Genomic DNA, 14,079 nt, shown 5'->3' with positions numbered 1-14,079 from the left:
GGAAGTCCCAGAAGGGCAGGTTTTGGCAAAATGTGGGAACAGTTTCCTGTGGTTAGTCCAGTAAATGAATTTGGGCCGTCTTGGCAGATACTGCAGTTCCTTTGCTGAAGTGAACACTTGTTAGGGGTGGACAAAGGGTATTAAAATGGGTAACTATGCAGAGGTTAGATTAGGTGACTTCAACTTGTTTTCTAAGCCTGGGGTTCTGTGATTTTTATCATCATACAAAGGGGGAGATAAGGAGAATGGAAGTTGGTGTGATTGTCCATGTGTACTTTTTATTTATAATACGCACAAATGGAAGGACACATATCATAGGTGGACACTTCGTGCTCTTTGCAAAAGAGATCCATGTACCACTTGACCACAGGACAGAACGTCCACTCCACTGCTCCCGAGAAGCTCCCTTGGGCCCCTTCCAGGCATTCCCTCCTGCAGAGGTAGTCACTTTCACGGCTTCCATCACATAGGTTCATTTTACCTGTTTTGTTTGGTTGGTTGGTTTTTGAGAGACAGGGTTTCCCTATGTTGCCCAGGATGGCCTCGAATTCCTGGCCTTAAAAGATCCTCCTGCCTCAGCTTCCCAAAGTGCTAGGATTATAGGTGTGAGCCACCATGCCTAGCCCAATTTTGCCTGTTTTTAAACAGATATACAAATGGAACCATGCAGAGCATTCTCCCTTGGGTCTGGCTTCCTTGGCTCAGCACTTGGTTTGTGGGACTCTTGCACATCAATGTGCATAGTTATAGACGGGACCCTCATGTTGCCCTGTGGTGGTCTACTCATCTGGGTCTGTGGCTGGCTATATGCTGCCGTCTCCTCCTGTCCACGGCTGTGTGCTCAGATGGATCTGTGGATGTCCAGGCAGTCTGCTGGCCATGGGCTCACAGACCCTCAGGAGGGACACACCAGCTTCTAAGCCCAGAGCCTGGTTCTTCGCACCGGGGCATTAGACAAGTGAGTGTGCAATGGAAGAGTCTGGGGAAGGAGTGCGAAGCAGGTGGCTGACAGGTGGCCTGATGGATGAGAGGCCTGGGGTGCATGCCAGGCAGACACCCTGAGGCAGCGTGTCAGGCAGCATTGCCATGGTGGGACAGGCCACTGCTGTTGCTTCCTGAGCTGCCGTGGAGACTGGAAAAGGCAATTCATGCCTTTGGCCAGGTGCCTGACAGCCTTTTTAGGGCAGTTCAGTCTTGGCAGGGCCCAGTTCTCCTCCCAGGGAGTGAAGACAAGGGGCTCCAGAGGGGCTGTGCTGGCCTCTGTCACCACCCAACATCCCAGCGGGCCCACGTGGTCAGTGCCTTTGCCTTCCTGGCTGCCCCTTGTGGAAGCTGGGAAGCAGAGCACCAGCATTCCACTTCCGACTCTGCTGTGGATTTGGAAAAGTCATTTCTGAATGTCTCAGTGCCTTTGGCTCCTCTGAGTGCTAATTCAGTGTCCTGGTCTTGTGGAGGCCCGTGGTGGATGGAGGGGGACAGGGTGGAGGCAGAGGCTGGTCTGGCCTGGCTGGTGCACGCTGGGGCTAGAGCCTGTTGCCTTATATGATGGTGGCTGGGATGGCTCCCATGGCTTCTGCAGCCTCCTCTGAACCTGGTTGTAGTTCCTGGGAGGGCTTGCCAGGTGGGATCAGGCCCCTTCCGTGGGTGGGAGAGCCCACAGCCAGGCTTGGCCAGCCCCTCTGTTTGTCCCCTGCACAGTTTGGGTGGTGTTGGGTGAGGTTTTTCTTTTTTTCCTCCATGGAATAAGTTCTCAGTCTGTAAAATTAAAAAGTGGTCTCATCCCTCCTTGCTGTGTCCCAGTGGGAACTGAGAATGCAGGATTGGGTTTAAAAGGCGGGGTGGGGGGGCCGTTGGGATGAAAGGCAGCAGGCAGGTGGGGACAGCAAGGGGGGCTTGCCACTCAGATGTGGTTTCTTTTCATTCGTTCACCCTCTCGGTGATTTTTCTGGTGCTTCGTTTCTGGATGACAGCCTCATCCTGACCCACCCAGGCCCGCCTCTTCCCTTCTGGAACCACCCCTAGCACTGCTTTGCCAGCCTGCCTGCTCCCCTCACCCCCAGGCCTGTCCTCCCCGCCCTCTGCAAGTAAACGAGCTCCCTCGCAGGCCTCGGGTTTTGGATTAATGAAGCCCAGATGCAGGACTTCTGACTCGCTGCAAGTTCACTGTTGAGCAGCTCAGAGGGGCCATTGACCTCCCACTGTGTTCCTGGCCCAGCTGCTGCTGGGGCTCCTGTAACAGCTGGAAAGCTGGCCCTGTCTGACAGGCAAAGGCCTGTTGGGGTCGGGGGAGAAAATGAAGCTTGGGGCTCTGGGTGTGGGGCCACGCGGTAGCGTGCACCCATGGGGGTCTGTTGCAGGGGCAGTAGAGCACAGATGAGGGGCTTCTGTTTGCCATCCTCCTCTAGCTCACTCTGGGTGGGGGCTGCCTTTTCTCAGTGCTCTAGCTGGGGTGGGGTGGGTCAGTAGAAAAGGTTGAGTGAGTCCTCAGTGGCGCCGTGCAGAAAGGGGTTGAGACTAAAGGGAGCCAGGGTCAGGGCAGTCCACGATGGTTCACATCAGGTCTCACCAGCCAGGTATGGAGGGAAATGGTTGATCCCTCCCAGAGTTGCCAGGTATAATGCACATATCACATGGGACAAACGTATGCTAGAAAAATTTTCAGCCAGGTGGGGTGGTACGTGCCTGTGATACCAGCTATTTGGGAGGCTGAGGCAGGAGAATTGCTTGAACCCAGGAGGCAGAGGTTGCAGTGAGTCAAGATCGCACCACTGGGTAACAGAGTGAGACTCCTTCTCAAATAAAAAAAAAATTATTTTCACTTATCTGAAATTCACATTTAACTGTTTTGTTTTTTTTTTTTGTTTTGTTTTGTTTTGAGACAGAGTTTCGCTCTTGTTACCCAGGCTGGAGTGCAATGGCGCGATCTCGGCTCACCGCAACCTCTGCCTCCTGGGTTCAGGCAATTCTCCTGCCTCAGCCTCCTGAGTAGCTGGGATTACAGGCATGCACCACCATGCCCAGCTAATTTTTTGTATTTTTAGTAGAAACGGGGTTTCACCGTGTTGACCAGGATGGTCTCGATCTCTTGACCTCATGATCCACCCGCCTCGGCCTCCCAAAGTGCTGGGATTACAGGCTTGAGCCACCGCACCCGGCTTAACTGGGTATTTTATATTTTAATTTGCTGTATCTAGCAATCTTATCTCCCAGGTGATTTTTTTTTTTTTTTTTTTTTTGAGGGAGTCTCACTCTGTCACCCAGGCTGAAGTGCAGTGCCTCGATCTCAGCTCACTGCAGCCTCTGCCTCCCAGGTCCAAGCGATTCTCCTGCCTCCACTTCCCAAGTAGCTGGGATTCAGGTGCATACCACCACACCCAGCTTGTTTTTGTATTTTAGTAGAGACCAGGTTTCACCGTGTTGGCCAAGCTAGTCTCAAACTCCTGACCTCAAATGATCCACCTGCCTCAGCCTCCCAAAGTGCTGGTATTACAGGTGTGAGCCATCGAGCCTGGCCTGAATTTTTTTTCTTAATTATTTTATTGAACTACAGTATACAAACAGACCAAAGACAGTTAAGTGTATGGCTCAGTACATTTTCACAAGTCCAGTGCACGTGAAGCCAGCAACCAGGTCAAGTAATGAAACATCAGAATCTGCCCTCCACACCTACCCCAGCGTCACCAGTATCCTGACTTCCAGCAGCTGAAGTTTGGCATTTGTATTTTTTTTAAGAGTTGGAGTCACCATAATCCCAGCACTTTGGGAGATCGAGATGGCTGGATCATGAAGTCATGGGTTCAAGACCACCCTGGCCAAGATGGTGAACCCCTGTCTCTACTAATATTATAAAATTAGGTCAGGCATGGTGGCTCATGCCTGTAATCCCAGCATTTTCGGAGGCTGATGCGGGCGGATCACCTGAGTTCAGGAATTTGTGACCAACCTAATATGGTCAAACCCTGTCTATACTAAATTTAAAAAAAAAAAAATTAGCTGGGTATGGTGGTGCCTGCCTGTAATCCGAGCTACTTGGGAGGCTGACAGGAGAATCGCCAGTATCTGGGAGGCAGAGGTTGTAGTGAGTCGAGATCGCACCACTGCACTTCAGTCCGGGCAACAAGAGTGAAACTCTGTCACAAAAAAATAAAAAAAGAAAAGCAGTTCAGCACTCCTGCCTTTGTGGATCCATGGATATCTATTGGCAGAGGGAACAAAAAACTAAGAAAAGCCCTGCTCTGTGGGCCTCTGAAATTACCAGGGACTTTAGTTTTTGTGTGGACTTACTTTTTAATTTTCTGATCATGTTTCATTCCTCCTAGAATACATATAATGCTATAAACCAATGGAGAAAGCCACCAATGGAGGGTGGCTTCCCTAAATTCTCTCTTCAGGGGTGTTTACCCCCTCTGGCTCCCTGACTTCCAGCACTCCCCCTCTCAGGCTGTCACTCCTTCTCCCCCAGGCAGCTTCGAAGCCAACTCAGCCTTGTCATCATTGCTCGAATGCTGGGCCAGCAGGAGACGCTCCCTCTCTGGCAAGAGAGGACCCAGGTGAGTGTTTGCTTCAGGCCTGGGCAGGAAGGCCTCGGCCTATGGGCTCTGGAGGCTTTTCCCAAAGGCTAGGAACTCAAGCCCCAGAGCTAAGCTGGCTTTGAACTCTCTACTCATATTCTTTCATCAAGAATTACCACTTTTATTAGCTGGGCATGGTGGCACGTGGCCTGTAATCCCAGCTACTCAGGAGGCTGAGGCAGGAGAATTGCCTGAACCCAGGAGGCGGAGGTTGCAGTGAGCTGAGATTGCGCCGTTGCACTCCAGCTTGGGTAACAAGAGTGAAACTCCGTCTCAAAAAAAAAAAAAAAAAAAAAAAGAATTACCACTTTTGGGCCGAGTGCGGTGGCTCAAGCCTGTAATCCCAGCACTTTGGGAGGCCGAGGCAGGTGGATCACGAGGTCAAGAGATTGAGACCATCCTGGTCAACAAGGTGAAACCCCGTCTCTACTAAAAATACAAAACATTAGCTGGGCATGGTGGTGCGTGCCTATAATCTATCTCCAGAACTCTTTCGCACCCCTGCACTCCAGCCTTGGTGACAGAGTGAGACTCCCATCTCAAAAAAAAAAAAAAAAAAAAAGATGGCATGGTGGCTCATTCTTATAATCCCAGCACTTTGGGAAGCCAAGGCAGGTGGATCACCTGAGGCCAGAAGTTCAAGACCAGCCTGGCCATGGTGAAATCCTGTCTCTACTAAAAATACGAAAAAAAATTAGGCATGGTGGCACATGCCTATAATCCCAAGTACTTGGGAGGCTGAGGCAGGAAAATCACTTGAACCTGGGAGGTGGAGGTTGCAGTGAGCCGAGATCAAGCCTGCATTCCAGCCTGAGTGACAAGAGCAAAACTCTATCTCAAAAAAAAAAAAAAAAACTAAAATTTTCCCAACATAAAATTCATTTTTTCATAATCTTAAGCATAGTGTTTCAGCCATTTCCAAGTGTACACTTCAGGGGCCTTAAGTGCATTCACACTGTTGTGCAGCTGAAACCACCATCTATCTCCAGAACTCTTATCTTTCCAAATTGAAACCCCACACTCATTAAACACAAACCCCTGCCCCATGCCCCCAGCCTCTGTTTTTTGTTGTTGTTGTTTTGTTCTGTTTCGTTTTTTTTGAGACAGTCTTGCACTGCCACTAGGCGCCAGGCTAGAGTGCAGTGGCATGATCTCGGCTCACTGCAACCTCCGCCGCCTGAGTTCAAGCAGTTCTCCTGCCTCAGCCTCCCCAGTAGCTGGGACTGCAGGCATGCACCACCACGCTGAGCTAATTTTGTATTTTAGTAAAATGGGGTTTCATCATGTTGGCCAGGATGGTCTCAATTTCTTGACCTTGTTATCCACCCGCCTTGGCCTCCCAAAGTGCTGGGATTATAGACGTGAGCCACCGCACCCGGCCTGCTTTATTTTTTATAGTAAAGTGTAAAAACAAATACTATTTTTAAAGATGAAAACAAATACTATTAAATTAAAACTACTCCCTCTGGTGTCCCTTCAGTCCCCAGGGTTAGGTATCGTTGGGGCAGCAAGGACATTAAGAGTTCTGCTTTCCTGTTCCATTCCTCTTTTTTCCAAAAAGCTCTGACTGCAGCCTCTTGGCAGTCAGAGGATATCACTTCAGGGGGTGATGAAGGGGTCACTGGCAGCCCAAGGATGGATGGCAGGGAGGTTGAGCACACCCTCACCTCCCCAGCAATCTTCTTGGAATCCTGGGAGAAGAGCTGTTGGGTACAGCTGACCCTTCTGGCTCAGCAACACTGGGAGTGCTCTGGCTAGAGGCTGTGGATCTGCATCCACTGAGGCAGCATAACCTCTTGCCCAGAGGGCTGAGAGAATGTTCCAGCATATCCCTGTTTGAGGCGGACCATATGGCTGAGTCCCAGATGCTGTGACTGCAAGGAGGGAGCTCAGAGAGGTGGGGTTGAGCAGCTTCATCCTGACTTTTGCCCCGGATGCCCACTTTGCCTTGAATGCTTCCTCCAGGCCTTAGTAGGGCTAGAATTTCTTATCATTTCCACTCCTGCAGAAATGTCACCTCTGCAAGGGGGCCTTCCTAACCACCTGATCCAGAGTGCCCCAGCACTGGCTATCATCCTGTCCTAAAGTTGCTCCTGGTCGCCACCCCCTGATCTTTTCCTATTTGTTTCCTCAGCATCTATGTTTTCCAACCCCTACTCCCAAGCAGAACATAAGCCCCTGAAGAACAGGGAACACATGGTGTCTGCCCCTTGGCACCTGGCAGTGCCTGGCACATGCTGGGAAGGCAGTGCATGTTTGTGGAAGGGACAGGCACCCAGGTGGGTCATTGGGCTGTGTGGGAAGAAAGTGCCACAGGCTGAGACCTTGGGAGGGGTAGCGAGGAGGTGACTGGTACTAAGGTCACTTCACAGATGGTCTCTGAGGAAGGAAGAACAGAGGGACCCAGCGGCGTTGCTGGGAACAGCCAGCAGTTAGAGGCAGGGGGAGCACAAGATGGGGCGCTTGGGAGGGCTCTGGGACGCAGGCTGACGGACAGGCCCAGTGCAGAGTGGAGGCCAGAGGGGGAGCGACACAGGTGGCCAGAGAGTGAGTCAGGGCTAGTTCAAGGCTTGGCGTTTTGCTTCATTTTGTTTTTCTTGGCCAGCATCTGTGCAGAGAGTGAGGAGAGGTTGGTGGGGCTGCACTTCTGGTGGAGGTCAGAGTGGCAGAAGGGAAGTGTCATGGCAAAAGGGCTGGGTTGTTGGGCCTGAGAGTTGGAGGCTACAGTGAGCTATCATCACACTACTGCATTGCAGCCTGAGCAACAGAGCAAGACACCTTCTCTTAAAAAGGTGAGGGATGGGGGCACAGGGGCCAGTGGCTCACGCCTATAATTTCAGCACTTTGTGAGGCTGAGGTGGGAAGATCACTTGAGCCCAGGAGTTCTTTACAAAAAGTAAAATAATTAGCTCGACATGGTGGCATGTGCCTCTAGTTCCGGCTACTCAGGGTGAGGATGCTGAAGTGGGAAGATGGCTTGAGCTCTGGAGGTCAAGGCTGCAGTGAGCCATGATGGCTCCACTACACTGCAGCCTGGGTGACAGAGCAAGACCCTGTTTTTGTTTTTGTTTTAAAGTACACGGGGTGGCCACTGCCTCCCCTTGGGTGATTCTGGCCTGGCAGGTCTCCCAGGCTCCCCAGGGACCAGGGTCTTGCAGTCTGTCAGGGCCAAGCCAGGTCCAGCCCACCTGCCCACCTGCCATGTGCCCACCATATGCCTGTGTGTTTGTTAGACACTAGCTGAGCAGCCCGAGTGATCTCCTGTGTCAGGCACTTGCACTGGGGAGACAGCACCAGATGACCTCAGAAGAGAAGGGAGAGCAAGTCAGCCACGGCCACAGTGACTAACTCTGCCCAAGCACAGTGCGGCGGCTGCTAGAGAAGATGCCCTGAGCCAGGTCTTGGAGGCTGAGTCAGTGCTTGTACTGCAAAAAAGAGAAAGGGAGTGAGAGATTGATGGCGACTGGAGGGATAGGAAGGACCTGCAGGGGCTTGCCCATGGCCTTCCTGGAGCTCCTTCCCCGTCTCCACTGCAAGCCCAAGGCTGCTCACAACCTCCTCCCAGGTCCCCAGGCTGCCAGGCACTCCCCTTTCCAGTCTGGCCTGTCAGACCTTCCTGAAACACTCCTTCAAAGGGCCACGTCGTCCCCACAGCCACCCACTCAGCCCACATGCCCCTTTCCCAGTGTTTCCTCCACAGGGCTTGCCCATGCTGCATGTTCTCCTGGGCCCTCCTCGCAGGCGCCACCTGCCCTCTGCACACAGCCCTGGCTGTGTCCGATACTCTTTTTCCTTTCCACCTGTCACCCCCAGCCCGCAATAGTGGCAGCTCTCATGTGCACAGCACAGCTGTGTCCCAGCTGCTGTCCTCAGCGCTCGCCACTCCTAGCAGCCCTAGGTCCTCAGACTTACTGTCATTCGTATTTTACAGATAGGGAAACTTTCCAGGGTCACTCAACAGGGAAGTGATACAGCTGGAATTATTTTATTTTTGAGGCAGGGTCTCACTTTCCCAGGCTGGAGTGCAGTGGTGCAGCCTCAAGCCCCTTGGTTCAGGTGATCCTCCCACCTCAGCCTCCAGAGTAGCTGGGACTATGGGCGTGTACCACCACACCTGGCAAATTTTTGTATTTTTTTGTAGAGTGGGGTTTTGCCACGTTGACCAGGCTGGTCACAAACTCCTGGGCTCCAGTGATCCGCCTCAGTCTCCCAAAGTGCTGAGATTATAGGGATGAGCCACCGTACCTGGCCTAGAGCTAAGATTAAAGTCCTGCCCTTGACCACTGCAGGGCACTGCCATAGCCTGTCCAGCTCTCTCCTCGGCTCTGGACATCCTGGACCACACCTGCCACTTCATGGTGAAGTGCCCTGATTGGCCTTTGAGCTTTAGTCCCAGTTCACACACAGGAGGACAAGAGCCATTCCTCCCTTCCCTCATCAGTGTAGAAGTGCTGGATAAAGCCTGTCAATCAATTAATTGTAAAAGGGGGTGCAGGGGTTGACAATTGACTAGTGTAGGAGCAGAGGACCTGGGGGTGGATCTCAGCAAAGCAATTTGCAGGGCACTGCTGGGCAGGAGTCCCTCATGCCCAGGTGTCTGGGCTCTGTATCTCCCCCAAGCTGTAGCTAAGGGCCCAAGGAACAGGAGCAGAAGCAGATGCTGGAGAACTGAACTTGAAGGACAGAACTTAGAGTGTTGAGGTCACACAGGGAAGTGCAAGTTCAGTTAGCCAGAGCCTCAAGGCCATGGGGAGTGTTTTGACTCCCCCCACCACCCCAGAGTCTCACTCTGTCACCAGGCTGGCGTGCAGTGTTGCAATCTCAACTCACTGCAACTTCCACCTCCCAGGTTCCAGTGATTCTTCTGCCTCAGCCTCCCAAGTAGCTGGGATTACAGGCATATACCACCATGTCTGGCTAATGTTTGTGTTTTTAGTAGAGCTGGGGTTTCACCATGTTGGCCAGGCTGATCTCCAACTCCTAACCTCAGGTGATCCACCCACCCCAGCCTCCCAAAGTGCTGAGATTCCAGGCATGAGCCACCACCCAAGCCTGAGGGTTTTGACTTTTGTGCAGAAGTGGGGAGACCCTGGAAGGTTTTGGGCAGAGAAGAAACAAAATCTGGTTTATAAAACTTTTAAACATTGCTCTGGCTGCTGTGTTGAGAATAGACTATTGGGAACGGAGAGGAAGGAGGTGATTGCAGTAATCCTGGCAAGAGATGGCAGTAGTTTGGCCTGGGGAAATAGCAGTGTGGGCGGTGAGAAGTGGTCGGAGTGTAGGTGCATTTCCCAAATACAGACAGTGGGATGTGCGATGCAAGAGAACAGAGACAAGGACTCCAGGTCTGTGTAGCTGGCAGGATGGAGATGCCCTTTGCCTGCCCTAGGCAAGATGCAGGTGGAGCAGGTTTGGGGAGGAAATCAGGAATTTGTTTCTTTTCCTGGGGCATCTCTTGCAACACAGTAAACCTCTGGTCAAACTATGTCTTCCAGTTTGGAGTTTGGAAAACGTGGGCTTCAAGTGACTTAAGTCATGGGGGATAAAGGTTTACATCTACTCAGAAAACATTAGCTGCAGTCTTGACTATTCATTTATTCATTCAATCATTTATTCATTTGACAAATATTTATTAGATATGTACCATGTGCCAGGCATGGTGCTAGGTTCTGGAGACTTTGCAGTGAAAAAAAAAACTGCCTTCAGAGAGCTTACATTCTAGAAAGGGAGGGGGAATAGTTGATAAATAATAAGCAAGTAAATTGCAAAGAGGCCAGGCGCTGTGGCTCACTCCTGTAATCCCAGTGTTTTGGGAGGCCAGAGTGGGTGGATCACTTGAGGTCAGGAGTTCGAGACCAGCCTGGCCAACATGGTGAAATCCTGCCTCTACTAAAAATACAAAAATTAGCCGGATGTGGTGGTGGGCACCTGTAATCTCAGCTATTCAGGAGGCTGAGGCAGGAGAATTACTTGAGCCAGGGAGGTGGAGGTTGCAGAGGTCCAAGATCGTGCCACTGCATTCCAGCCTGGGTGACAGAGCAAGACTCTGGATAGATAAACAGAGACAGGGTAGGGGGGAGGCAGGCAGATGAGAGCTTGGGCAAGTGGGCCTCACTGAGAAGGTAGGCCTGGAGCAACGGCTGGAAGGAGGAAAAAGGAAGGTGCCATGTCTGGTCAGAAGGCCTGGGCAGGGCACCAGCTCCAGAGAACAGCAGGCAGGTTGGGACCCCTTGAGTCTTTGCAGACACTTAAGATCAGGCATCCCCAAACTTTTTACACAGCGGGCCAGTTCACTGTCCCTCAGACCGTTGGAGGGCCGCCACATACTGTGCTCCTCTCACTGACCACCAATGAAAGAGGTGCCCCTTCCTGAAGTGCGGCGGGGGGCTGGATAAATGGCCTCAGGGGGCCGCATGCGGCCCGAGGGCCGTAGTTTGGGGACGCCTGCTTATTATCTTGGCTTCCTCTCCTAGGTGAGGAGGAAGCCAGGATTTGCACCCAGGAGCAACATACTGTGAGGCCAGTTGCTTCTCTGGAAATCAGCCTTCACCACCTCTTTGCCATCTCTGAGAAGGCTGGTGGAGGCCTATCTTCCTGAAGGATCATTGCTTCTCACCCTAGGTGTCCACCCTAAGAGGCTGAGTGTTTGCAGAGCCAGCTGCCAGCAGTGGAGTGGGGGTAGGGAGGGTTCTGGCCTGGCCCATCCCCAGTGTTTCCCATGAAGCCCAAATAAGCCCTTATACTGGAGAGGGGTTGCGTGTGGGAGAGAGGCTGGCTGGAGCGTCCAGAGATGGAAACAAAAGGGAATAAACAATCGAAAGGCACAACGGCTCAGGCAGATCGCAGGGGCAGCAGCTTGCTGTGCTGAGTACAGTCAAGCTGTTTTCAAGAGTGAGAGGAAAAACACAAGAGCAAGCGCTGAAAGAGTGCTGTCCTGTGTGCCCCTGCCCAGCCCCACCCAGGCCTCCGTAGCAGTGGGGGTCTGGGCCAGGCGAGGCTTGCCCCAGGTCCATGCTGGGGGCGTGGGCTGCAGAGCCTGGCCCGCAGAGCTTGGCCCTGTGCTTGCACAGCTGTGAGCCCTGAGCGAGCAGGGCTGTTTTGGAAACTATCCTGACTTGTGAAGCCTCAGCAAGGCGGCACAGCTATGGTTTGGGAGAAACCCCAGATGGTGCCTCTCTTCGCCCAGAACCTTCCTCTCCCCTCCAAAAGGGTTCAGACACTAGGCTGAGAAGCCCTGGCTGCCACTCATAGCCCCCAGCGCAGCTGCTCTTGTGGGCTGTCATAGACCATAACCAGCTGAGGTGCTGAGCAGGTGTTGGGTGAGTCACCGGAGGAAGCCAGGTGTGCCAGCCAGGCTAGGCTCAAGTGGGTGGCTGGGCTGCGGGGCTCAAGCTCCTAGCCCGTGGCCACCCTGCTCCTGTGCCATCTAAAGAGATGGTGCCTCTGTGAACTACCCTGGCTTTGCTCCTGCTTCCTCCCCCTGCTCCAACGGCTGCTGTGGCCTCACAGAGGCCAAGGGCTGGGAGCCTGCCTGCCTCTGCCCCAGCTAAGAGTCAGCTTCAGGGCAGCTGGGCGGTCCTTGCTGGGGCTGGGCCCAGGCTGCCCAAATTGGGTGCATGGCCTGAGCCAGAAGGAGTGGCTAACTGTAGACACCTGAACTTACACAGGTCACATTCCCTCCAGAGGGGTTCCAGAGCCTATTTGTTCAGAGGGGTTGGGCAGTGTATTCAAAAACTAAATTGGGGGTGGGGCAGCTAATAGATTAGGTGACACAGTCAACCAAATGCACTGTGTAGGCCTCTGGCAAATCTCCATTCAAACAGACCAACTGTTTGAGGACATTTTAGAGACAGAGAAAACTGAACACAGGTGTTGGATGATGATAAGGAGGTCTTGATGATTTTGTTAGGAAATAAATGGTATTATGATTAGATTGGGGGGAATCTTTATCTTTTCTGTAGAAGTTCTTTATGGGTAAAACGATACAATGTTTATATTTGCTTTAAAATTCTCTGGAAGGAGAAGGGCAGGAAGGGGAGTGGAAGACACAGGCTAGGTGGAACGACACAGGCTAGGCTGAAGACACAGGCTAGGTGGAACGAAGATGGTCATGAGCATCGCTCACAGTGAGGGACGGTTAGGGACTTTGTGGTCTCTCTTCTTCATGGTGTTGCAAACCTCCACAGCGAAGGGTTAAACCAAAAGACAGGGATGCGGGGGAGGGTGGGCACACAGATTCGGAGCGGCCCTCAGGGTGGCTGGGAGGGGGTGTGGGTCTATAGGGGGATGAGTGGCTGGGGGTGGGTGGGTGTGGATGTGGGTCTGTGGGTGGGTAGGAGGGCTGTTTATGTTTGGGTGTGGGGAGGATGAGTGGGTATGTGAGTGGGTGGGTGTGGGGTCTGTGTGGGGGATGAATGGGTATGTGGGTCTCTGTATGTGGGTGAGTGGGTGTGTGTGTGGGTGGTGGGTGGGGGGCTGGGTATACATGGATGTCTCTCCTCTCCTGGGAAATATGTGGGGACCGTTTTACAGATGAGAAGACTCAGGATCTGAGAGGTCACAGTTTGTAAGGGAGAGGGGGGTCCAGGTCTCAGAACCCAGTGCTCTGACCCACTGCCACAGCTGAGGTGTCCAGGCCAAGTCCTGGGAGCACCTCGGCTCTCAGCCTCCACCCTATATGAGTGACAGCCTCCCTTCTCCTCTCCAGCTATCTTTGCTTGGCCGGCTCCTGGGCCTCATGAGGCCATCATCTCTCAGGAAGTACCTGGATTCTGTGCCCTTGCCACCCAGCCAGGAGCAACAGCCAAAGGCCAGTGCCGAACTAGACCACAAGGTGAGCACCCGGCACCTGCCTGCACCACCACCACAGGTAGCAGGGAAAGGTGGGGCGGTCCACATTGCATGGCCTGTGGGTCCTTCCAAAACCCCAGAGCCATGCCAAGGAGAGGCCAACAGGCTGCCTCCCTGTGTTGGGCGGAGGTGCTGAGCATCTCTCCTGTAATTTGTACTGTTATCCATGCCACAGAGGCAGGGGACACCTTGTACGGGGGCCGATGTCCACCTGTCCATGCTCGTGTACCTTCTGTCAATCTGGGGTTGTCAGTCTTACAGCACAGTTGAGGGGGGATGCAGGAGCTGAATGCTGGTGGGGAGATGGGAACAATTCAGGATAAGTGCAAGGCTGTCTAAACATGCAGGACACCCCTTCTGGAGGCAGAGCTGGTCCAGCCTCCCTGTTCGTTTTCACTATGGTTGTCAATGAGGCGCTGAGTCCTTGGCCTGTCCCCAGTTCTTCCTAATTGACTTTCCAGACATTGCCCAGCTTTCCTGAAAGCCAAGCTTTGGCGAGAGTCAGGAGCAACAGGGCGCCCCAGGGCCTGCAGGTTGTGGAGTTTGTAACAGTGAGGCCTGTGAGTCCCTGGGTGAACATCAGAGCAGGGATGATGGTGGCTGTGAGGGCTTCAGAGTGGGCGTCCCAGGCCCAGCTTCCTGAGGAGCAGGGCTTAAA

General features: G+C 52.9%; 1 protein-coding gene across 1 annotated transcript in view; it reads left to right on the top strand.

Annotated features, from left to right (window-relative positions):
- The window catches only part of FAM178B (family with sequence similarity 178 member B), a 118,597-nt gene that overhangs the window by 86,955 nt on the left and 17,563 nt on the right, over positions 1 to 14,079 (top strand). The window contains 2 exon segments of the mRNA XM_010352038.3: positions 4,463 to 4,550; positions 13,279 to 13,404. Of these exon segments, the coding sequence (XP_010350340.2) occupies positions 4,463 to 4,550; positions 13,279 to 13,404 (214 nt within the window).

The sequence above is a fragment of the Saimiri boliviensis genome, chromosome 1 (assembly GCF_048565385.1).
Source record: "Saimiri boliviensis isolate mSaiBol1 chromosome 1, mSaiBol1.pri, whole genome shotgun sequence".
NCBI lineage: Eukaryota > Metazoa > Chordata > Mammalia > Primates > Cebidae > Saimiri > Saimiri boliviensis.
The sequence above is the reverse complement of the archived record's forward strand: the minus strand, read 5'-3'. Positions and strand labels throughout refer to the sequence as shown.